This window comes from Lagopus muta, chromosome 2 (assembly GCF_023343835.1).
Source record: "Lagopus muta isolate bLagMut1 chromosome 2, bLagMut1 primary, whole genome shotgun sequence".
Taxonomy (NCBI): Eukaryota; Metazoa; Chordata; class Aves; order Galliformes; family Phasianidae; genus Lagopus; species Lagopus muta.
In genome coordinates this window covers 76,546,467-76,572,784 of record NC_064434.1, presented here as the reverse complement: position 1 = coordinate 76,572,784, position 26,318 = coordinate 76,546,467, and the positions used below count along the sequence as shown (strand labels likewise).

The window sequence follows — 26,318 nt, the reverse complement described above, 5'->3', positions numbered from 1 at the left end:
CTGTGTTGTTACAAGTAATATTCCAGTCAGAACCATAACTGATTATTTGTAGATATCACCTAAAATATTTTACTTACAAACTTACCATGACCCCACTCACAGCTTCACTGCCAGAGAGCATCAGAAAATATTTCTACCCATTACGTATGCATGTAGTGAAACTCAGGATTAAGTGATGTGCTTAAGACTATGTAAGAAATTTATTAGATAGCAGGCAACTAAATCAGTCTCCCAAGGTCCAGTTTTGTGCCTCTAAAATCTTTTCTTCTTTTCCAGCTTACAAGTCCACGTCATCACTTCAACCACTTCCATCTCAGTTGTGCTGTATTTCTTTTTAAATAAATAGCATTCTCCCCAAGTTAGCAGGTTGGAACAGGACGTGGTGGCTGAGAAGTAAACCTGTGCTTTGTAAAGAGATAGCTCACTGTCCACAGACAAGCACAAAACACCTCCCTTATGTCAAAGTCAGCTACTCAAAAAGTGTCTTCACTGAACACAAGAGAAACAACTCAGTTGCCAGAGTTACTGTTATGCCCTGCTTCCTTCCCTCCACTGCAGTAACTGGTTCAGTATCATTTCAACCATGCTTACAGCCAAAGTTTGGACAGCAGCTTTGCCCCATTGACGGGACATGCAGACTCATTAAACATCGTGTTTTACTTCTGGACCCATTAGTCATAGAATCATGGAATCATAGAATCATAGAATCATAGAATCACAAGGTTGGAAACAACCTACAAGATCATCTAGTCCAACCGTCCTCCCATTACCATTGCTACCACAAACTAAACCAGATCTCACAGCTCCTCATCCAGATGCCTCTTGAACGCTGCCAGGGACGGCGACTCCACCACCTCCCTGGGCAGCCATTCCAGTGCCTGACCACTCTCTGAGAGAAAAAGTTCTTCTTATGTCTAATCTAAGCCTCCTCTGGTGCAGCTTGTGGCCATTTCCTCGGGTCCTGTTTGTTGCCTGGGAGAAGAGGCCAAACCCCTCCTCATCACGACCTCCTGTCAGGAAGTTGTAGAGTGCAATGAGCCTCCTCTGAGCCTCCTCTTCTCCAGACTGAAGAATCCCGGCTCCCTCAGCCACTCCTCATAAGACTTGTGCTCCACATCCCTCACCAGCTTCATTGCCCTTCTCTGCCCTTTCTTGAAGTGAGGGGCCCAAAACGGAACACAGTGCTTGAGGTGCTAAGTACAAGGGGAAAGCAGCTGACTCCTCTTCTCCTTGTTGCACTTTTGTTTTGTGGCTTTTGCTCACATAACTCCATGTGTCTCTCAGTGTCAGTTATATTCCATTTCTGAAATCCAATGGAAAGAGATCATCAAACTGCAGCTGGACAACAAGCCCAAAGTGCTACGGGATGTGCAGCATACCTAAAAATAGTACCTTTCTGTTTGCCCTTGCAGTGCTAATATTGGAAAGTCCTTATTCTGGCAAAACCACAGTGGATGCACAGCAGATAAAGAAACAAGGAACCATCCACTCCTCTTGTCTTGGTGTCATTTCTGTTCAAGTCACTTAAGGCCATCACAAGTCAGGACCACAAGATTTGTCTCCTTGGAGGTACAAACAGCACGCATCCAGCTTTTAGAGTGGTTGCTGAGCCTCTGGTCAAGTCTTGTGTGAGATGTCTCTAATTTCCCCTGAGTCAAGATGCTCAGATGGGTCTTCTCACAGAATGTCACTGATACCTGGAAGGAGTCTAAGGGAAAATATTTCTTCATACGAACAACCTGGAGAGAGCAATATGAAGTAAATGCAAACAGTAACATATAAGGCATTCACACAGCTTTTCAAACACAAGCAGCTTCCTGCAATGAATACTAAGTTGCTTTCCTCACAGCAGAGTTTTTGTAAAAATGTCCTGTAAAAATGGCCACAGCCTTTTTCAGCCACAGACAGCTTATTTCTTGGCTGCATCAAAAAACCACTGAGCCAGATGGTTAAAAAGAAAGCCACTAGGAATGAATGTTTAAGACAAATAAAATAGTCCAGAATATAAATAAAGAACTGAGAAGCAAGTGATGTGCTATGTAAGCCTACAGTTGAGGACAACAGCTGGCAGAAAATGAATTTTAAACTCACCCTATTGCTGCCCTATGGTATGCAATCCACTAACCATATTAGAATTCATGTCTGTGATGCTAAGTGCTCTCCAACAAGAAGTGTCACAGAGCACAGCCTTTTTTCCTTAAAAAACAACACCAACTATTTCAATTTGCCCTTCTTACTTGTGTTTGAGTGACCTTGAAATCCTGAGGCACTCTCAGAAATTCTGCATCCATTGAAAACTTTTTACAAGCTTTTGTGGTTTCAGCCATGCCTTTACTTATTTACTCCTTTGGTCCCTTATACTGTGTATTTCTTCTTAAAGAAGATCAGCAGGTTTAGAGTCTTAAAACTTACTGTAAGTACTCAGGATAGCAATCACTTTGAAATACTTCAGAAGGGGCCACAGGACACACTGTGCACCCCTCTGTGCTGGGTATCTTAGTGTCTCTGGAGGGTGCTGCTTGTTCTGCTAGCAGGACATCTGCCACACAGTCTCCCACGGATGGAATGCAGCAACTGCCCCAGGTCTGTGTGGGTATGAGACCATTCCTGGGACCAACGTTCCACTTGACCTCTAGCTGCAGGGAGCACAGGGAAACACAGGCTGTTTGGAAGCATCCTACTGAAAACCCACAGGTCTTCACAGTCAATGCATGGCTGCTGGGGCAAAGGATTCACCTCCCTCGTTGCTTCTCACCAGGGTGTCACAGCTATGGAAGGTGCCACGCAAGGATGGGCAGTGCCAGATAGATTGGGCAGCATGGCCAGGCTGTGCAAGGCTTGCTCTGTAGTGCAAAATTCTTTTGGTTCCCTGAAGATATTGTTTCACTGTCCTACTGCATGAGCCAAAATGGGTGGTTCTCTTTAACGGGGCTGTTTTATAATACATGAGTTACTTATTGCTAATGGCCATCTATTTTGCCATTGTAGGTAAACTGTGGGCTATTACCCTGCAGTGAGTTGGCTTGGGAAAATAATGCCCTATTTATAGAAAACTATAAGAGATGATACATTCAATGTTTCTTTAGAAAACATTAGCCATTGCTTAATTTTCCTTCTTGCCTTCAGCTAAGGGAGAGCTTTAAATCACACAGAAGTGGAAAAGAAAAGAAGGGTAATGAAGGCATTTTGGGGGACGCCAAGAACATTTGAAATGATTTTCATCTTTCTTACTTGCAGACAGAGATGACAACATCCACTGTACGGTCAGAACACTTCTGTGCCTCTCCCATCTCCATTTCTGCCTGGAGGCAGGATCTGGTGGCCGCTGCCTCTTTCCGCATCGCTGCGTTTCTTCACGACTGATTTCCCCTCGTGGCACAGTGACAGGTATTGTATGAAGCCCAGTGGAGCTGTGAGGCTGTGGCGAGATTTTTTTAACAGATTTCTCAACCGTGCCTGCTCTGCCGAGCATTGTTGCTTTCCTGCTACTCAGCAGAGCGTGAGTGGCAAGGGCCGGACAGCAAAGCACGCAGCCACCACAGGCAGCTTCAGCCTCTTCTTCTGCCGACAGAAGCTGCAATTACATTGTATTCCCATGTGGTCCGTTGATACAATTTGTCTCAGTGTATGTAAATAGCAACCAGCTACCATGGGTATGATGATATCAGATACTAAAAATACACTGAAGTGGCTTTTGGACTTACTGCTGCATGCTAGGAAGGAAATTCACCTCCTGAATTAATTCAATTCCTTACAATCACTGCAACATTCAGAAGAATATTAAAAAGATCTTTAAACAAAGTCCTCAAACTGTGAAGTCAGAGACAATGTGAATGACAGGGTACTCATTTATCTTCCCTAACCCATGCTGTCCTAGCAGGCAAGAGATCAGAAGCAGGATTTACAAGCTCTAGGCCTGTTTTGTTTCTGTCTGCTATATGACCTTGTGCAGACCACGGAAATACTCCCAGAGAGTCCTGCAAAGAATTTAGTTGTGTTTTAATGGTTACTCTCCCTCTTTCCTCTGTCTTCACTGAACTGCTGTGGCTCTTTTTTTTTTTTTTTTTTCCTATAAAATCTGGTTAGGAAGAAACCCCAAACATAGAATCATAGACTCATCTGAGCTGGAAGGGACCCTTAGCAGCCCTCTGGTCCAATTTTCCTGCAATGAACAGGGTCACCTACAGCTATATCAGGTTGCTCAGAGCCCCATCCAGTCTCAACTTGAATGTCTCCTAGGATAAGGTATCCACTACCTCTCTGGGCAACCTGTGCCCGTGCCTCGCCGCCCTTATTGTAAAAATCTTCTTCCTTATGATCAATCCACACCTCCCCTCCTTTAGTCTGAAATCATTTCCCTTTGTCCTATCACAACAGGTCCTGCTAACAGTGTGTCCCTCTCTTTCTTATAGGCCCCCCATTAATGATATGCATAATTATCAGAAATATTTCTCACCCTTTACCAATTTCTTTTTTAAATCTTTTTATATTAAATGTCTTTATTACACTCCTTCGGCAGCCATTTGCCTATAGAATATTGCCATTACCTTTGAGAAGTTGTTTCCCCTTAATCATTACCTTCTATTTAAAACCTCAGAACTTTGATTAATCATTAGGGATTCTCAGACTATGTTTTTTTTTAAAAACCAATCCTCTCCTTTCAAATCATTTCTTACTTGCTACCTACTGTAAACATTCTGCTCACTTCTATGATGGTAGATGCTGACATTCTATCTAGCTGAAGTTTGCTGCTTGGATCCTTAGTGATTCAAACCTTTTGCTCTCCTCTTTTCAGTGCATCCTTTCTACAGTGCACTGAATTGAGCTACCCTAGAGAAGCAGTGTGACAGTCTCCTTGCTGCTCCCACATCCCCAGAGGATTCCTGTGGCTTGATTCCCAGTGCAGAATACGTACTAAGCAGCTCAGCGGTGCCCTGTAGGAAACACTGTGTTGCTTCCATGGGTGACATAGTAGACATGCCTTTGAAACTTTGGGTGCTTCAGTACAGTCTCTTATTCTTTTTGTTTTATATTTATGTTTTGATTACAGCCTCTTTTCCATTAAAAACACATTCAGGATGAACCCAAGGACAGAATCAGAACTCTGGCTGAAATTCCTAACATCAGTTCTGTAACATCTCAGCCTTTTTTTTTTTTGTTAAACAAACATTAAAACATTTCTTTAAGCTAAATGAAGTTTATACTTTAAGCTTCCTTGGGTAACTACATCCTTGGGTAGCTACATGAGGTGTTACCTCACAAGTTCCAATTAATTTCTACAAAAATCTCTTTTCTTTTCACATTATAATTGTCCCTCTTTCTGGCACTGAAGAACAATTTCAAAACACAAAACAAAACCAACATGAATAAAAACAACTCATTTCCTCTTAGGATTTCACTGCATTTTCAGCCAGTCTAAGATTCCGGGTGGCCTCATTTGGTGGTGCTGAGGAATGGGGATGCTGCTAAAGGCAGTGCTGCACGCTGCAAACAGGAGGTGGCTGGCTTGGGTTGGGTTGGAGTCAGTTTAGTTTACTTGAACTCAAAGAGCAAACTGGGTTGTGACCAGCATTTCTCAAACTTACCATCCAACATCTTTTAGAGCAGTGCAGCAAGGCAACACATCAGCATTTAAACACACTGCCCTGGACAAACAGTGCTCTGCGGGGAGGCTGAGTTTTCAGTTAGCCAGTAAAAGAAAAGTGAGCCAACCAAGAAACTTACATCATGCTAAAATCCAAACCAAACGTCATGCATTTTATCTTCATCTATTCTCCTGGTTTTGGTTGTATCATGAAATTCTCTTTGGAGATGCTGCTCATTTACTTAATTTCACGGATCTTCTCAGTCTTTTCATACATTTAGAAATCACAGTACCCAGAAAGGTTCATATATTTTCTTTGGGACGCTTTTTATTTTATTTTTTGCTACAGTATTTAAATTACAAGCTTGGGTGATGGTTTCAAACACAATTATTTACTCCTTTTGCTAAAGAAGCTAGATTTGTTACAAATAGTTATTAGTCCTTTCAGATGGTCTTGGCTTTACATTATGGTACAAAATAGGCAAACATATTTTCCTGGGAGGGTAGCATCCCCTTTGGTTATCAAGTGCAGTCACACAGGAATTTGGACTTCTGACCTACTCCACTCATTTGATATTTCAAGCTTGCCCTTTACCCACAGAAATCCTTAAACAGGAGTTTCCCCTCTGGTCAGACTACTTCCCACAGGGTGCCACCAGCACTACGTGTTTTCCAAGTATGAAAGCAAAATAGTAGAAAAACATTCTAAAACATGAGCCGTGTCTAGATTGCAAATCTCTGCTGGCATGTCTGGGCTGTGGAAAATGCTTCCTCATCTGCACTGCTTAGAACCAGACTGTGGTACAGCACAGCTATGCTACAGCACAGCGTTCTTCCTGTGTACTTCACATTGCTTGGGGTGAGGGTGCAATTATGCCATCAGAAAGCTCTTTTTGGCTCTGTGCACTGAACGCACATTGAGAGCCTTGTTGGTTTTGATCTATTGCAAGCATCTCTCTAAAATCATTACACTGAGAGGATAAACTGGAAGATAAGGTTTCTGATGGAGAGTGGCGGGTGGTAAGTGGCCACAGCTTTCACCTTTGAAGGCAAATAATCAACCTGACATCCAGTCATCTTTCTAGAAATGAGTTTTAACTAATATTGTATTGAACTGTTCCCTGAATTTTCCTACTGACTACAAATGCTTTTACAGTGGTCTGTTTCTCCTACTGCCAAGCAGAACAACTATCTATCCAGTGAAAACTTAAATGCAAAGGGCTTTACAATGCACAAAAGGGAAGGAAAAAGCTTCTACTCTTTTCTTCCTATTATAACCGTCTTAGCTGTTGCTCAGCATTAGTTGACCACAAACTCCTCGGATGAGGATCACTGTTCAAGTCCCTTTGGCTTAGATTTCCCTGACCAAGGTTCTGATCCCTGGGGCCACCCAGATGGAAGTAATGCCACCAGCAATGAAAAGGGAACACAATACACAGGACAGCCAACACCTGGCCAACCTGCATGCTCTCTGCATTTCAAACGAAGCACATTTTTTATGGTTGATCACCACAAGTCTGATAATGTAGTGCAGACTATGCAAACCATACTGACAATTGTCAGGCAAAGCAAGAATTAGTGCCACCATCTTCTCACAAAGGAATGCCAACAGAAATCAGATCCAGACTCGAGCACTTGGTTGCAACAGCTCAGAAGAGGAGCCTGGTAGCCCATGCGTGTGTGCCCCATCTGCTCCCCCAGATCCTGGCAGATCCTGCAGCAGTGGCACCTGGGCACAGGCCTGGAGGCTGCAGAGGTGCTCACATTGCAGTGCAAATACAAGGCAGCTGGGCCACATGGAACACCTGGCTGCTCATTCTTCCTCCGGTGCGTGCAGGTGAAGCGGTGCCCTTCCTTTCCGTGATCTTCTCACTGGCAGTTCTGCTGATATTAGTGAGACTCTGCACTGGGAACACAACACAAAGTTGCCATGCCAGGATTCAGACCACAGATTTACTCTGAACTGCTTATCAAAAATTGCTTTGACTTTAAATAGCTTTACCGTTTTAAATAAAATAATTATTTTTAAATAGTTCTAATTAAACGAACCTAGAAGTAGAAGATCTTTGATCTTCATATCTGATATACCTTTGAATAAATAGTTCTATATATACCTCTTGACTTTTTGGTGAGGAAGTGCACAAAAACTTAAGCAGATTTTTAAGCTGAAATCAACCGTTGTCTTTTAGAAATAAACTTAATATCCTGAAACACTCAACGCGAAGTTACAGAAATGCAAAATATATTCTAACTACATAATCACTATAAATATATATTTTAAGTGAATGCATGCTTTTAATTACTCTGTGAGCAAATTACCAAAAAAGAAAAAAATTAAGATTTTCTTTAAAATAAAAACTAAATAAATACATAAACCAGGATTTAAAATAATAAACTGAACCAGCCAGTAACTCTTTAAAATACAAAAGCATCTCTCCCTTTCTCCCCTAGATCAGTCCAGCCTTACAATGCTCTGAGGCAACCAGCAGAAAATACACCAAACTACAGTTCTAAGCTACGTTCTGAAAACAAACGTTGTCATGAATTGAGGCATTTTAAATTTACTGTTTAATAAAGAGCTGCCACACGAGGCTTCCTAAGGTATCAGCTAAGCCTCGGCAGTGAGAACTGAAAAAGAAATCACGTGTGCAGTTTGTTTCAGAAAAAGTATGGTTTTAACTTTTGCTTTAAAATCCTGTTAAGCATAACAGAGCATTAGGAACAATCAAGCTTGCCAGTAGAGGGACAATTGGCTGGCAAATGCCAGACAGCACGATTGTTTAATGTTATAACTCTGAGCGAGGCCTCGAGGATTTCACTTTGTGGTACTTTACAAAATAAGCTGGACCTGAAGGTGCTGCACTGTACGTTAGTAAGCTGGAAACCATGGAGCGGAGTGAAGCGGACCCCCTGCAAACTGCTGCTTCCTGAGGCACGAAGGACTCGTCTCACACAAGGCCTGCAGCAGGGCCAGGCCAACCGGCTCTGTGCCAGGACAGCTGCTGTGTTCGGACCACAGCGCGGACCGAGGGCCTACGTTGCCAGTTCTGACCTTCACCGTCACGTAGGTGTCTCTCTCATACACCACCCAGGAAGGGCTGAGCACCAAGTGATACAAACAGCCATCTAAAATGACTCTTTTTACTGATTTAGATTTGTTTGTAGAGCTGGTAGAAAAAGAGAGCAGATTTTACAAGTCTCAGAACTGGAGGGCAAATAGATGCAAATGTGCTTTATCTGCTGGAACAAGTGCCCTGGACTACCGAGAGGCTGTGGGTCTGCAGCGAGCCTCTGAGCACCTTCTGTTGGATCAGTTCCACTGTACGTTAGGAACTCACTGGGTGAGAGGCCGCAATCACACAGTCCAGCGATCCTGTGCGCTCCTCCGGGGTGTAGGGAATCAGACATGAGCCCTAATTGCAGTATGTATTCACAGACAAAGGCAAGGATCATTATTCCCCACTTACGGAGGAGAAACCGAGGCACAAAGTGATTACTGTAAGTCAGTGACACAGCTGGGCAGAAATCCCAGCCAGCCTGACACCTACAACCAGGTGCTTTAGAATTGGCCAAAGCCACTCTCGTATTAATGTGAATAAGTTACTGAACATCTTGCTCCTTTCTCTGCATATAGTGAGACCAATGATTTCTTTTTTATCCTCCTCTTTCTAAAACAGCCCGCACAACACTGGGAGTAAAGTTCCAGGAAACAATGTGAAATCTGCCAGCAGATTTATCCCACACATGATGTTCCCCATATGCTGTAAGGTGCAGGTCGGCCTGTTATCACTGAATGGGGGCTCCATGAATGCTGCTGCATTCTTCTCACTCCACGCAAATTATTACATGGCTCACTGGGAGAATTAAAATGGAGAAAAATAGTAAGACTTAGAAGAAAAATAATGTTTTCATAAAACACAGACTTATTGCGTGATAGGTGGAAGCAACACCTTTGCACAAACAGCTTTAAATCAGAGCTGTTCTTTAACTAAGCTGTCAGAGATTGCTTACACAATATGTGGTAATGGGAGAGCGTATAGAAGACAGTTAATTTTCTTCTTTCTTCTTCAGTTGCTCAAGCTGTTGAAAAGCTGCTCGTCTAATCTTGAAAGGATGTAGAGAATGACTTGTTATTCTCCCATACCACACTGCTACGGCTTAAGATGTGAACAGTTCGCCACCTGATTGCTAAAAGGGAATTGTTCTCAATTTCTAAATAACAGTGTAAGTCCATCATCAGATGCACATCACCTGCAGGTGGCAAGTGTTACAAAGAACTGAAATCACAGGTTTTTTAATAGCCTCTCCAGCAACCAGTGGTGAGCTCAATGTGCTGTCTCAGTCTAGTTCAGCTACGAGAAGGCAATCCAGTGCTTAAGTTCTTCCACACGCTGCAGTATCTGGGTATAATAGAAATCCATGTTGGCTGCAAAGTCTTTACACACAGGGGATTCCATGTCACCAAAGGTGCAGTACAATGCAGTTCCTCCAATGCTAAGGAAAACGGTTGCTATGCACAGCAGGATCAGCAAAATACAGGAGCCACCAGCTACTTCATCTGTGAGCAGAAGAAAAGAAAAGGTGAATAAGAGACCAGACAAAGCAACGTGAATGTGAATGTGCCTTAGTTTTACCAGTATTCTGTATCATGACATCATGCAACAGACTATTTGGGTACAGAGGCACACTGCACTGCGGAGCTGTGTTTCCTGGTTTCTCTAGCAGCCTCACATGAATTTTGACTCTCCAAGAGGAAAATACGCTGGGATGCTCTGCATTTCCCAAATCCATGTGATTTTTGACTCTGGGTGATGGGGGAAGAGCTCTGATCTTTTCTGGGAGGCAAGCCGTGAAGAGCCTGTCGATAAAGACTCAGACTGACGTCACTCCTCCAGCTTTATTTTTGGTTCGTTTTCATTAATTACTCTTAATTATTCTGTATTAATTCACATTCCTTTTAATAAATCCTACTGTTTTTTTTTTTCTTCTTCCTTCCCCCCCATTCTTTCTCCCAAGGGGACGGAGGGTGTTGTGTGATTAACTCTTCAAAATGTGACTATGAGAAAACCTGAGATTTGTTTCAGAAACCTAAATAATTATGTAGTGCCTTTTCTGCAAACCCGCGTCCCTATCCTTGCTTGTATCACTTGTGGAATCAATCCATACTGAGGTTTAACAGATTTGGACGAGAGAATGTTGCACAACCAAAGCCTTCCTTCCTGGAAATACCTGAAAGGAAATGAAAGCTTTGAAAATAAAACAGATGTGAACGTTCTTCCTTCACTCGTACTGCCACTGACTGGCCAGATGAACTGATTGTATTTACTCGCACGTTTTGACTGTAAGAGTGGAGACAAAACCTTCACAGAAGCCCACTGTGAAGGGTTAGTTTACATCACTGTTATCTGTGGTAACTCTTGGCAAGACTCTTTATTGCCATGAGGATGCTGCAGCTGTGTTGCTGCACCCTCACTACTTTTTCTTCACAGGCTGTTTCCATGATCAACACCTGCCTTTTCTGTCAGGCTCTAAGAAAATTTCTGAGCTTCTTTCATCCGCACAAGAAGAAGAAATGAAAGAAAAATACCAAATCTCTGAGCCTGAAATGACTCAAGAGCATTAGAGTGCCTCAGCTTCTAGAGACCACTGAAACTAGACAACCTTTTCTCATTCCAACTTTGAAAAAAGCAAGGTGCAGTGTACAGTGAACATTCGCTGAGCTCTTGAGAACCAAAGTTCAACACCACTTGCACGCTGAGAGCACATGCTGTGAGTTAGCAGTACTGGAATACCTTGATCAAAAGTGTCTTCCATTTCTTGGAACCGGACTCTTCTCTTTGTTTGCCTTTGCTGGACTTGGGCAATTGTTTTTCCATCCCTGTCATCTCTCTTCTTTAGTATAGACACCAATCCTTCTGCTGGGGCAATCTGTTGGGAAAGATTACAAAAAACCATTTGACAGTGATTAGCACAACAGATGTGAGAAATTAAAGCATAAGATCTTCTTAACAAAGACTTTGAGGAGCAAATGAGAGAAATAGAAAACAAATGGTTTCTACTCTGCTTTTCTTAAACCTCGCAGTACTTGTGAAACTCTCTTCTTGAACACAGAATTTCACAGCATGAAGGAATGCTGCAGTACCATTCTGCTGTATAGAAGGTGACTAAGATGACAATGTTTGCTTTTGGTCACTATCAAAGTTAAACATGCAATGAATTCTTAGTATGATCTAAACTATACATTAGTTCCTTCATGTCATTAAATGATGGGGGTTGGGGCAGTGGGCTCCAGCCAAAACCACTCTCAATAGAGGACAGTAACAGGTCAAAGACACCACAGCTGCCTTTCCAAAGACATAATCCTGCAGAGCCTATCAAATACTTACTGTGAGATTAATTTTTCAGCATTGTGATTGGTTCCCCAAGGGAGAAAACAGGCCATAGCAGAGGACAAACAAATAAAAACACCAGGGGAAAAAGAAATCTTTGTGCTTTCGGATAAACGTCAGCTCCATATTGTTATAAACTCTCTGGATAAAGCACCACTTCGAAAATGCTTCCCTGCAGTGATACATTCAATAAGTCATTAACTGTCCTTTCCTACTTCACTTGATTTAGCTGCAATAGTATATACTTTTTTCCCACAAAGCCATGTTAAGACGTTAGATCAAGGAGAAGTTCATCATTTCCTTATGATTAGAGGAAGAAAAATATTAGAAATATTAGAATAAAAATGCATAATGGAGAATTGAGAATGCTGTCATGAACTGGCACTGTGAAGATCCTCGGCCAAATGAATTAGTACTGATGACCCTGTGTGTTTGACCCTCTAAACGAAGCATAAGTTACCATTTTCCCCAACAAAACTTTCATCGGTTAAAAATACAAACCAAACCACCTTTCTTTGTAAAACTGTTTGTGTCCAGAAAATAATTTTTCCTAATTACATACCAGAAAATTTTTTTCCTAATTACATATCAGAAAATGTTTTTCCTTGTTACAGCAAATATACCAACTGGATCCCTACAAACAAAAGTAGCAGCCGATTTTCTGAAGTCAAAGAAAACAGAAAAAGGAACACTTTGAGTTGAAACAGTAAAGCAAGGGACAACGTTAATGCCAAGGTAAGTGCTATAGGTACAGAACTATACTTATTACATTCAGCTATCCCATTTTTCTTCCATTTCTGCCAAACATGGATGCAGTGATACAAAAGAAAAGGTCTTCAACAAGCAGAACTTAGGTGAGCAGTATACAGGAACATCTGAATTTGTAGGCACTAAAAGTGGATGCAACTGTATTTGCAGGATACATTACGTGGGTACAAAAACCAAAGCTAAAATTGCCATGGCAGCAGTACATGTTGGCTGTGAAGCAGATGCCAGTAGGGAGTCACTTGATGAAACCCTGCAACTGGGTTTGCAGGATCATGTGCCAAACCTGCTAACATACTGACAGACCGTGCTTTAGCAAACTGAAAGGCCTCAAGAACTTGCTGATATTTCACAGGTGAAACAATCTACACGCTACTGTTAGCGTAAGGTTAAAGTGAGTGTAAGACTCACTGCTTGTGTGCTTCACAATTCTGTTCTAAAGCACCTACTGTTTTTCTTTCATTGCCATGCCCCTTTAATGAGAATGCACATTGTTTAAAGTTATTACAAATACAATACCTTAAGGAAGAAAGAAAATCTACTGATGAAACAGAGGCTGATGAAACAGACACAAATATTACCTAAGCATTATCTAAGACATAAGTACTACGTAAGAAACACATACAGAAGCAAATCCTGTTCCTTAGTCCTGCAGTTGCCATGCTCTTCTTATCTTGAAATCTTTCTTTTCTGAAAAGAAGTCTTATCCATCTCTCCATAAATTTGAGAGGTCCCTTTTAAAACCTATTTTGTATATCAGTGATAACCTTTGCTACATTCAAAAATAATCTGTATACATTTGTGCTACAACTAAAAAAGCATACCACATCTGCAACTGAGTTTGCAACTCACCTATGTAGCAGATGTGAGCCAAAAACTCATCCTGAAGAGACACCTTTTTAGACAATACTATAGTTGCAGACAACTGACTGCCTAACCATCCCATAATCTAACCAATTTGTAAGACCATGCAATTATAAGAGTTGTGGAGAACAAGAAAAACAAGTGACTTCATAACTTACGTCCTAAACTTGCTTATGTAATGCATTGATGCATGCTATGATCAGAGAGACTGTGTGCTGAGCACAAATGGAGAGCACAATCCAATGGGCATTGCCCCAACTGTGCCATTTGGCACTTAACTGATAAATGTGGCAATTAAATTTGATGCATCTGCTCCAGTGGTATTTTACACCCCTAAGATGTTGATCTCAACAACTCACAGAGCTGGTCACAGTGTGTATATGCCTACAAATTCTTCCCAAAATGCAACTAAGAAGATAAAACTGATCTCTGACGCACTTCCCTTTCAATACTCACTTTCCCTTTTGATCGTCTATGTAAAAGCTTGAGTGGTTTAATGAAGCAATGCAAGGAAGTACTTATAAAGTAGTGAAGGTGTGAAAAGAAATTGTTTAAATCAGTATGTGGAAGACTGCTATGTGGTACCAATGAAGCAGCAGCAACAGCCTGCATGCTTCTCATCACAGGAAGCGTGCTGGGTTGAAGCTTCTACTGGTGATGTTGAATTAGCTTTGCAGAGCTGCCATGAAAATTTATCAGGTCAGCCGGAAAATAAATACTTATGCTTCCATGTTGTGACAAGGAAGGGGGATTGTGGAGGAGTGTATTTATTTGACTCATCTATTTAGGAGGGCGAGATGACATTATGTCCTTTAAAAGAGTGGATTATTTTAAGCTTCTATGTATGGCATTGCTTTTATAAAGAGGATCAATGGCTCCTCCCAAGCCACCCACGCAGCAAGCTAGCTGCTGCCAGATTTGCCTGCTCACATTTGGTTCTGATAGCACTTGGGAATCCCACCTGGGTGCAGTGGGGCATTTTCCCTCCTGTGCTAAGAGGGCAGCAGTCTGTTCTGCACACTTCATTTTGTCTGTTGGCTCCTGCTAGTTCTTCTATGACTGTGTCACAGGCTCTGTCCCCTCCATGCTGGAAAGCAGAGGGCTAGGTCTGATGGGATTACCTGGAAATGTGTCCCAGCGATTACAGTTATGTAAAAGGCTTGCTACAGTGAAGTTCCCTTACTTTTGCTGCTAGCACCCGTGAACGGTTCAGGATTTACTTCTAAGTGTAAAAGACTTCATTGATACAGCACAATTTCTCTACTCTAAACATATTCTTTCTCTTAAAAAGAGTGAGCAAGGGCTTTTGATTTTGCAACACAATCATTATGGCAGTGTTACGCTGCTGACCCAGCAAGAGCCATAGATCACATTTTAAGGCTCTCTTTGATCAGAATGTCTTTACACCATATGCAGTTCATACCTACATTATTTCATCTGCCTTTCATCTGACATGGCATCTAGATTTTGCCTTTTGTTCTGCAAAGCAACTACAAAGCTATGCCTCCTATTCAGGGACAGCTTATTCTTAAAATGCAAATACAAATACAAGCATATGGAGTTCTGCACAAAGCCGTATTTACAGCTTTCTTTCTACCACATTCTCAACTGCAGCTGAAAACTGTCTAACAAAAATACCACGTTTTATTTTTCTTATTTTCAGTCATAAAAATATCATTCCTGCACTTAGGACTGTCACATAAGAATAACGCCCATCTCACTACAAATAAAATCTCGTTCAATTAAAACAACTGTAAGTAAAATATTTTTTCTTGCACCTTTCATTTAGAAAGACTTCAAAGCAGTATACAAATGGATTACATTAGAACCATCTCCCACTAATTAAACAGCCATCAAAAGCAGCAGAACAGAGATATAGCAGCCATGCAAGACTAGAAGGATTCCACGCCGGTGTTTGAGGTAGGAGGAATTTAAAAAGCCAGAAATCATTATTTAAATTTGAATTTAATGAGGGAAGTGTGGTTAATACAGCTAACCACAAGTCAAGCCTGTGCTTGGCTTGAACCACAAAAGGAAAAATGCAGGCCTGCACCAGGCCATGCTGTGGGCTGCTCTGTGCGGCATACAAGAGCTACAGGTATCAGACAGTACTGAAACATGGATTATTTCCTTAATTCCAGGTTCAATAATTAACAACAGATGCTACTGGGCTTTCTATGTAACTGAGAGTAGTTACTTAGCCCTGCCTCCTGAAAACTATTTGAATGGAGCTTTCACAACAGCCATCCAAAATCTGCTTGCAAATGACACCAAGCAAACTTAAAACTGCAGGACCTGAGCCATACAGCCAGACAAGGGATCTCGACAAAGCACTGCCTCCACACTTCGTGCAGGTAGGAGAAGGCTTCATTTCTGCACCCAAATCAGCTGCCAGTCAGTACGTATTCAATAGATTTTGAAATCTTTGTATACAGACAGTGCAATCCAAAGCTACTACTTTACACTGTGCTAAGGACTCTCAATACTTTCACTTTCTGAAACAAATTTCAAATGATAATTGGCCATTAAGAAAAAACCCAAATTTTTATTCATTTCCCTAATGATCTTGCAGATATAAAGCTTTATTTCATATGGCAAAACACACCTTACGTTACTGAGGTTACAATTTGTGTGATTGCTAGTGTGCCATTTCATCACATACTTCTGAAATCTGTCACTGCCAACTGTTGATATGCTCTGAAGCTCTTTACTAGGTGTATGAAGGCACTTTCTATATGGCTTCAGTGAATTTCCATCATTTGCACACAGGTTTGCATGGATAGTATTAGTAAAGAAATACCCAGTACAACTGACTGTAAAATATGTAAAACACTAATTCAGTTTTCAAGGTATTTAAAGCTAGAAAAAAAAAAAAAGCTGATTTTCAGTCTTTAATTAATTATTGCAAATAGTAGCCTAAAAGCAAGGGATATAAAGAATCTGAATTACAGAACTCTGTGAGACAACTGTGCTCAATATGGGGTAAAAAAATTCCCTTCCTACACAAGTACTTATCCTTCCCCATTTACAATAAATGAATATTACACCCCCATTGAATAATATTGGTCCTACCATCTGATTTTTGTACCTAGTGTATTTCAAAACGGTCTTTATCTTTGCCCTCCATTCTAACTTATTTGTGACAATTTTGTGACTATTTGCTCCAGGAAAAGTTTGACTATAATCACATTGATTGATTGATTGATTTATTTTAATTGTCATACTGACACATTTCATGTAAGGATATGTTGTTGTTGTGCTTGCTTGTGTCTACACAATGCATTTGTGGTACATCTTTCATAATTACTGTATGAAAACATTGTAAACTTATTTGATGGCCACAGCCAGAACAATTCACCTTCAAAGGCAGACCAGTAGAACAAGAAAGGAAAAAACGTTATTGTTGGATGCAAAGATCAGTCTGCTTGTCAAAACATGATTAGCATCTTATTTTAGCACTAAAACAAAGTCAGCGTAAGTAAATGGTGGTCATTTCTGAGAGGTGGCATGCTCTGTCAGTTCCTGGTGCCTTCTGAGGAAGTTGCAGGTGAACACCAAGTCTGAAATGCAGCCCCTAGGGTAACGACTGGCAATAAGATTAATTGGGAAAACAAAATATAAATGTATAATGAAACAATACAGGCTACACACCGTGCTGCACCTAGTAATTTCAGGCACTGTAAAACAAGCCCAGGCATTGCATATTACAAGTATCAATTGGTGTCAAAATGAACGCATCTTTGCTTCTCCCCGATTCAATCCCCCAGCCCTAGACAGTTCAGGTCTCCTCCTAAGAAAGATTGGAAAAGACTCCCACCAGTGACAGCCAAAATCATGAGCTACATAGCAACAATAAAAAAATGCTATGGAAAGACTCAAGGTACTTTTTACCTCTCTAGAGACTCAGTTTTGCCATCAGAGTACTGGCAGTACTAGCAGTAGGACTGCAAACTAGAAATGACACTGGATTCCCTGTGAAGCACTGTCGTCATTGGCCACTGGCCCAATCAATACAAGCATCCATATTCTAACAGTATCAATATGTTCCTTCCTATGCAATCCTTTAAATGCAAGTAGCTCAAGCATAGCAACTTAAAAATAGCAGCTATAGGGTTAATTTATGATTTTTCTACATGAAACAATTCTCTCCTTGGAAATCGGTGAACATAAGGCAGTGGATCCAGTGCAAAGTTTGATTACCCATATTAACGTATAATTGGGATCCTACATGTATGTGCTGTGAAGCGTTCATGAATAGCTACTATTGAATCCAAAAAAGCTGAACTAAAACCAGCTTTGTATATAGAACCTTCAGTCCTGGTATCTGACATGTTTCCTGACATCCCACAGAAAGACGAGGTGTCTTAAGGGTGATCAGAATGCCTGATATTGCAAGGGAGAAAAGAAGCTGCTTAGGTGGGGAAAAAAAAAGAACAACATGAAATGCTTTGTTTCCAGATCTGGAGATTTTGCCAAAGATGTGATAACATCAGTGTGCATCTCCAGTATTTAGTTCCCTGCTTGGCTGCAGTCTGTGGGTGATTATGGGTCTTGATCTACATGTACTAACTTTTGATCTGTAGAAAAGTGCTGTTACTTTTTATTGTCAAGGGATGTTGCACTGTTAAATTCGTTAAAAATAGAGAGGAACCAACAAGGCACCTTCTTCTGTCTTTCCCCTCCAGCAACTGAAATCACATAATCTCAAAATAATCCCAGTTGTACATTTAAAGGGAAAGCTTTTACAGCCCAATATTTGCAAATGCAACAAAACCAGAAGATAAAGCGAGGAAGGCATCACACACTCTCTGACCAAGTCATACAGCAATAAAATTCAATATATTTATTTTCAGAAGAGCACTTCAGCTTGCGAAGCACTTATCCTTGTTGCGGCCTATGGTGGGTTCAGATTTAGAAGTTCTTCCATAAGTTTGGTTGAATAACAAAACTGCCTGAGCCTGGCAAACTTAGAAGCCCATACATGTATTTATGGAGTTTATTACATATGTGGTTCTTCTCACCTTTAGTCGGAGTGGAAAAGTAAATTTTATTCTTTGAATAGAATAAATCCATGCTATAAACATAGGTATTATGTAGACCTCTTAAATAAAATCATAATTTAACAGGAACTGTCAACCTCTCTCCAAACAGCTTATGTTACAAATAAAAGTAGAGTTCAGGCTAATAAGTAAAAATCAATGGTTTTAGATGCACAGAGCAGCACTTGCCAGAAGGATGCAAACAGATAAAAGGGAACTTTTCCTCTGAATGAACTCAGAACAAGTAAATACATACAGACTTCAGATTAAAGAAGTTAGAGATACTGAACACATTTTGAAATAGGCAATACCTAAAATATTCTAATTGAGATAACATGGAGGGTTTTATAGGATTCACAATATTTACCTCAGCAATCTCTATCCTTCTTGCAAGTTCGTCAAGAGAAGAAAAGCTGTCATCTAGTGATAAAGCTTCCAGTGAGTTGTAAGATGCTCGTTCAGGTGAAATATCTGGGACAGTGTCAAATTCTTCTTGATTTGCTAAGTTTGCAAATGATTCTTCAGTGTCTATTATGTTGCCATTTAAAAATCTGAGATAGACATCTTCTCGTTCTTCACTTTTTACCTTTTCCTCCTGTCCTGCTGCTCTCTGCATTTCCTTGCATACTCGTGATTGGGCAGTACTTTCCTGCTCAGATACTTTACTGCTTTCAGAGCACACGTTTGAAGCAGTTCTGTCCTGGGAAAACTGTTCATCATCGTCATTATCAGGCCGTTTCTGTAGCTGGTTTAAATCGCTGTTTCCAAACTGGCCACTAGTGATTTCTGAAGAGCTAGCAACAAGTTTTGATCTGAGAAGATTTTCATCAGCTCGTACATTTTTATCAGTAGAAACCAAATCAGCAGGCATATAATCAGCATCTGTTAAAACCAAGGCGTCTACCATTGGCCTGGGAGAGAATTTCACTCCAGGTTTGCCAGCTGTCTCTTCTATTTTTTCCGCATCCTTAGAGATCTGCTTTTCTCTCAGCAGCAAACTGTTATCTTTGCCAGCATCCCCTGATGATAAACAGCCCGGAGAAGGCCTGCCCACTGTCCCTGTGGACTGGGTGTGCGGCTCCAGTGCTGATTCTGCACTGCGGTGCTGCTCCTCCATGTGGTCCTTTCCTGCAGCCACCAGAAGGCTCACTGCCTCCTCCTGCTCCTCAGTTTGCTTTTCACCGCTAGGACGGGTGCTCGGCTGTTGATCTTCTTTCTTTGGTCGGTTGCCAGGACAAGTTTCAGTACCTAAGTGCAACAGGAAAACAGTTGCAGTGTTTTTAGATGATTCAAAGCATCAGCAGAAAGAGTATACAGTGATTTGATAATGCTGTCATCTAATCCTTGAGATGCGCTCCCAATAAAGGACAGGACTCTGTGCTCCAGGCAAATAAGAATGTTGTGGTCTGAAAAGCTGACTCCCGATTTGACAAAGTGTTTATGTGCATTCTTACAGGCTGAGCACACACTTCAGTGTCCACCTGAAAAGAGAGAGAGTCACTCCCATGCTTTCAGAAAAATATGTACTCGAGTGTCTTTCTGAACAGCTAGGCTCCTTCTAAAGCATATTTTAGTGTGCCACATTATGGAGGCCTGAAGCACAAATAAGTGCATTTAATAACTACTGAAAGCTGTATTTTGATGCCAATGTATCTACCACTCAGGAAGATCTCATTAGTTCTTTAAGAAAGCTGAAATCATGCTAATTTAATATATTTTAAATTACATCATTTTAAGTGGGCAATGATTTTGATTAATTGTAAATTAAAAATCCAGTTATAATATTTTATGTAACACTGTGTAACAAGTCGCTTTTTGGATGTTAGTTTACATATCAGAAATGGGATTCAGCTTATTTATGTGTTCATCTTTACAATACAAATAGAAACTGATTTCTCTCGTGAAATTTCAGAGAGAACTGAAAGGAATTCTACATGGCTTGTGATTCACCTACCATTGATATGATCTGCTAAAGAAGGAATAGATGGCTGGTCTGAGTTGTGCATGAAATTACTAGACATTGGCCATTATAAGAATCTCAAAGTCAAGTCTTGCCCTTAAGGATTATGAAGAGAAGAGAGTGGTCAGAGCTAACTCTAGCAGAAATGATCTTTTTTTCCATACTTTACTAAAAACTACTGTTGCAGTAATAATAGTAGCTCCAAACAAAAAATTCCTACTTCTAGAAAATGCTTGTTTGCATTTTTTTGGGTCACATCCAAAAGCAGAAAGGTCTCATGGATAGATTAACAAAGAGATCAAACACTGCCCTCATTAACAGAATGTGTTCTGACAATGACTGAAGATCTCTACCATAACCTCATCCTCCCCCACCTGTTAAAACATCACTTTAAATCTGAGCGCTTTCCTCCACTTTTTACATGAAACAAGGCCACATTCTTTTGTCTTTTAAGAAATGTTCACATTAATTCATTTTATTGAACGCTCTTATTAAATTCCATACTATCCTCATTTTCAAAGACAATGGAAGTGCAAGGCAGCATAAAAAAGACAGGATGGGGAATTAAAAAAAAGAATTTCCAGCCATCTCAAAATGCAGACAAAAATCAGAACGCGATTTAACACTTGGAAGGGTATTGAGAACCTGGCTTATGAATGAAGAAATGGCCATGAGACAGGGACTTTTTGAAAAATAGGCACAGATGAGTAGGTAGCCCAAGGGATTTGTAATGGGATCCTGAGAGTCTCACGTGTGGGTCATGAGGTCAAACACAACCTGGATTATCAGGACAAGATTTTGTTATCATCTGTCAAGTTTTCCTAGTGAATACATCTACGTTACAATAGGCATCTTTGTTGGCAGTGCCAATTGTAACATCAAAGATTAAATGGAATCAGAAATTAAACAGAACTCATTACAGTGAAAGATGGCCCTTGAGCTCTACAGGCTTGTATTCCTAAGAAAGTAATAAATGATCCCAGCATTGCTATTTGCCTACAGAGGTACAAGAATCGAGATGTAATGATCACTGCTACACTGCATGTCAAATTTTCAGCACCTTTTACTGCTCTTTATACTCATTTCAAAACACTTCCTAAGACAACTCATACCTGCTGTATGCTCAAGGCAAGTTAAGACAAATACTCAAAGACTTAAATTAGAAAAGATGCTTAAGTTAAATGAAATCTACCTAAGTTAGTACCTTAGTTAAATGAAACTAAGTTAAATGAAATGTACCAATCAAGGTGGCAGCAATTTTTATCTGTAAGAGATATAACAAGGGTTCTACAGAAAATTTTCTAGCAGCAAAAGCACTTACAGCAATTAAGAAGGGCCAGTGTCTCTGCTAATAGAATCAAAGATAAAATCTTCCAGAGAGAAGAAAGTAATAGAATATGAATTCACATGAAGGACTGCCTTCAAGCCACTTGAGTGTACCCTTTTCCTGTCTTGCTGTAAGTCATATTTTTACTAGCAGTACTACAGTACTCACCCTTCATTTTGGCAGATACATTTCTATGTAGAAAGTCAGAAAAGAAAAACAAAACAAAACAAGATTCATTCTGAGGCAGAAAAAAAGCCCACAAAAGCAGAGGGTAAGCATTTTAAGTTTGCAATTTAAAGGCCCATGCTTGGCCAATGCTGGGTCAGTGCTGAAGAGGCTAGTTTAAATATTATCAACTGTAGAGTTGTAGTAGCATAGGATTCTGCTGGAGTTCAGACAAAATGATGAATTATGAAATGCAAATGTTGCTTCTAGTCCTTATCACTGGAGCTCTGTACAATTCAGCCACAGTTTGGCTATTTTTTTATGCAGCACTCAGTGAAATATAGAAATCCAGAGTTATGGATCATCTCTGTTCATTTTCTGCACTAAGTTCATACTGGTATCCTCCTTACACAAATCCTAACTGTGACAAAAGCCCCATGCTGCTGACATACGGACACTGCGAGGGGCAGCATTACCACTGTTTTCATTAAAAGATGCACTGCCTTAACAAATCAGTAGATCAGCCAGGGTAAGGAGTTATCAAGAACTTACTACCCTTGTGCGAGGTGTCTCTTGTAAGTCCTATTTAATCTTGAGTTACACTTGAAATATTTCTAACTTTGTATTGAAAAAGTATTTAGCACTGCTAGAACAGCTTTCCATTGATATACATAATTTTATTCATTTGCAAACATTCCAAAGGAACCCAAAGGTTTTGATGATGTTTTGAAAACACAAAGAAAGTCCATTTATACCATCATTTATACCACCAATTACACGTTCATTTTAACATGCCTAGATGCTGTGATTTAACAGTGACACAAAATGGTACTTAACTCACAAGGCTCAAAAGTTCAGAATTTTTGCTCTCCAGAAAGCTGTTGTTCCTACTTGGAACAAAAACAATGACCAAATTGAAGTCTAATGTTTTTCCACGTTCTTTCCATCATCCAAAACTAAAAAAGCATTCAGTCCTTTTGATCTGCTTTCTGAGTTGTAGAGAATGTTTGTTCTGTATTTTGTTTTTGGTTTGGTTACTTGAACAAAGACACAGAAGGGGCAATATAGTGGTCATGGCAGAAGAGGATGAAGATGAGAAGAATCCACATATTTAGAGAATTGCCATTAACTCCAAGTTCTCCAGAACTTTCTGGATTCAGGATGAAATACACTTGTACAATAGTTTATGTTGAAGGGGGCCTCTGGATGGCATCTAGGTCAACTCTCATCTTGTGAGAAGTTACAGCTGTTTTTGAGGAAATGTCCTCAGTTTAGGCCATTTTTGGCAACTTGAATACAGCATAAAAAAAAACATCTTAAGCTGAGATAGAAGATGAAGTGTAGCATAGTAGTCAAACAATGCTCTTTTCCTCTCTGTCTCCACTGTAACAATGTACTAATTTTCAATGATTTCAACACCTTACTCAAATAAAGCAGCTGCTGCCCCAAGGCAAGAGGAGGAAAATGAAACTGACATAAAAGCATGTACTGAAAAAAATCAGCTGAAACATAGCTTGCTCTTCTGGACTCCCAAAAAGCTCCTTAATTTTCTGTTCTCTTTACAGAAAGATGTGGCTTATAATCAGTATATCATACCAAAACAAAAATATTTTCTAATACTTTAAATATATCAAATGGCCACAATTTAGAATATTTCTCATCATTTATGTATCTTATCTCTAGTTTGAGACAAATTTTAGCCTCCCTAAAGGCTGCTATAAATGCATATTCATCTACAAAAACCTTTTCTGACAGAGGCTAGAATTACTTTACTACACTTCTGAATATCAATATCAATGACTAACTAAAATTGCATAGTATGCCCATTGTGCAAAAATATGCAAAAAATGGATCAATTTGTGGTCATCCAAAAGTAGCTTCTAATGAAATGGCTTTATATAGTATTTATACGAATACATCATTACAAGATATTATTTCAAACAAATGCATGTACATTCATACACACATACCTGGTTTGGAAGCAGCAGCTTCTCTTTCCTTTAAATTCTCTGATCCAATTAACTTGAGCAAACAACCACTTTCTGATGTATTTTCTGCAACTCCTGGCTGTAAAATATGACGTATTTCCTGTAAGTTTGGGGCTTACGCAGGAATACTGTGACTTTTTGAAACATTCGTGCTTCCAACAATTCCTATGCTAAACTGAAAAAACTAAAATAATGTCAAAAATACATTTATTAGCAACCTTCAGCAAAGCAGAAGATACAGAAATGGCTGCTTACCTTATTTTTGGGTGCCTGTGGCCTGTGGCAATAAAGAAAAAAAGGCATAAATTACACTACTCAACAACAGCATTCTTCATCACAGATGTCATTGAAATCAGTGGCGTGCAGTGACAGGACAAGGGGTAACAGGCAAAAACTGCAACACAGGAAGTTCCATACAGATATGAGGAAGAACTTCTTTACTGGCAGGGTGCACTGGAACAGGCTGCTCAGAGAGTCTCCTCTGCAGATATTCAAGACTAATCACGATGCCTTCCTGTGCAACCTGCTTTAGCCATGATCTTCAGAGCTCCCTCCCAACCCTTTCAGTTCTGTGATATCGTGATCTAAATTCCTGTACAACTTTATGCTAGAAGAGAACGTTGCCAACTTGAAAAATGTCAGGGCGCAATATCTACTAGTATAAAAGCACTGATGGCTGTAACAGACGTTGAGGAAAGAAAAAAACCACCTCCTCACCCTTATTTCCCTTCCCCTAAACTGTTTACACTGGGACATATTTCCTGGGCATTGTATGACATAGGAGCTCCCACTGGTTCCACTGGGATTCACAGGTGTGTCAGCATTGTTAATCGTGAGGACTTTGCAAACTGTGCAAACATTCATGCACGGCGTGTAAATTACTTCCAATTACAAAAACAAAAAGCTCATATTTTCCAAGACCCTGGCTTAAAGTATCATTTTAATTTCAAAATAAATTGATTTTAAAGCACTGAAAACAAATATGAAACAAGAAAAGCAAATACGCTTGTGCCTGGAGAGCTTGGAAAAGTGATAATATTAAATATGGAGAACTAATCATGGCAAATGAACACAATCCTCAATTTTTTCTCAAGTTGCAGTCTTCCTCGGGACCAGGAATGACTTTACATTAATGAATTTTTGTAGTTAGAAGTGAGGCTACTTGGAAAAAATTAGAAGGAGAAAGCTGAGTAATGTTTAACGAGGCAACAATTCATTGCCCAGGGAGGTGCTGCAAGTTGCAGCACATAAATCGTAATAATCTTGCGTCCTAATTTTTGTGTGAGCTTGCAAGGTCACGTATAATGAAACGCAGGTTGAGGAACCCTGCAGGCACTCAGAGAAACCTTGCAGAAGCAGCAGCAGTGGCAGTAAACTTGCCACGTTAGAGCTGCCTCTTCCTCTTGTGGAAAGGCAGGCCTATGCCTTCTGCAAACTCCTTCCCAAACAAAAGTAAATAACCTCAGCCTGGGTTCTGATGGTCAGCCTGGGAGTTTTCCAATTTCTGCAACATCACTCAGGAAAAAAATGTGGAAGATAAGCCATACTCTAAGAACAACAGGAGTATTTTGTCTTCTGTTGTATCCAGGCTGACTAAGCCCATGCACATATATTTGAAGAAGTTCTCTCTCCCCATTTGATTGAGAGTGCCTTTTGGCTGATCATTTTTCAGTAGCAGTTAGTATAATTTTTTCTGTCTGTCCTTTAAACTCAAGATCTAGCAGGTAGGGCATTCACCCATGAAGTAGATCTTTCCCTGGGTCTATTGGACCCAGGGATTGGGTATAATCTCTTATGTGCTTGTGTTATCAAATTCACTGAAGGCAACAGGATGCAGATTTGGTCTGACCATTTTGAACAACCATTTTAAAGCACACTGTAATAGTAAGCAGACAACAGCTACACTAACATGTAAGCACTAAAGAAGTAACACTATACTTACTGTTGGTGTGAAGAACAAACTTTAGTAAGCTTTTCCAACTCTTCACTACTCAGTTCTTTAGCTGAATTCCTCAGTGTTCTATCTGGACTAGAGACTGCTGCTTTCCATTTTCTTTCTGAATTAAATCCAAATATCCAAACTATTACAAAAGTAACATTTGCTTATCATAAAACATGCATATTAAGCTAATTCATGGAAAAAATTATCAACTACTCCACTGTTACGTTCTACAATCTTGTTTCAGACTGTGTGAAAAGCATCATATTTTGCCATGCTTTATTTACATCACATCAGA

General features: G+C 40.2%; 1 protein-coding gene and 1 long non-coding RNA gene across 24 annotated transcripts in view; one reads left to right on the top strand and one right to left on the bottom strand.

The window, feature by feature from the left end:
* The window catches only part of LOC125689456 (uncharacterized), a 133,253-nt gene that overhangs the window by 13,360 nt on the left and 93,575 nt on the right, over window positions 1-26,318 (top strand). For all 11 annotated transcript variants that reach the window (XR_007375278.1, XR_007375277.1, XR_007375282.1 and 8 more), the window contains exons 3-6: window positions 3,238-3,387; window positions 12,588-12,708; window positions 15,392-15,522; window positions 15,744-15,956. This is a non-coding gene — a long non-coding RNA (uncharacterized LOC125689456). The remainder of the gene's footprint in view (window positions 1-3,237; window positions 3,388-12,587; window positions 12,709-15,391; window positions 15,523-15,743; window positions 15,957-26,318) is intronic.
* Window positions 5,697-26,318, bottom strand: part of CNST (consortin, connexin sorting protein) — a 149,054-nt gene continuing 128,432 nt past the window's right edge. For 3 of the 13 annotated variants that reach the window (XM_048936572.1, XM_048936579.1, XM_048936580.1), the window contains 6 exons: window positions 26,024-26,138; window positions 24,337-24,358; window positions 24,064-24,160; window positions 19,009-19,889; window positions 11,377-11,512; window positions 5,700-10,142 (listed from right to left, as the gene is read on the bottom strand). In XM_048936572.1, coding sequence (XP_048792529.1) covers window positions 9,937-10,142; window positions 11,377-11,512; window positions 19,009-19,889; window positions 24,064-24,160; window positions 24,337-24,358; window positions 26,024-26,138 — 1,457 coding nt within the window. In that variant the 3' untranslated portion in view covers window positions 5,700-9,936. Of the gene's footprint in view, window positions 10,143-11,376; window positions 11,513-19,008; window positions 19,890-24,063; window positions 24,161-24,336; window positions 24,359-26,023; window positions 26,139-26,318 lie in introns of all 13 variants that reach the window. The other 10 variants (XM_048936581.1, XM_048936574.1, XM_048936583.1 and 7 more) reach the window with 10 other exon arrangements.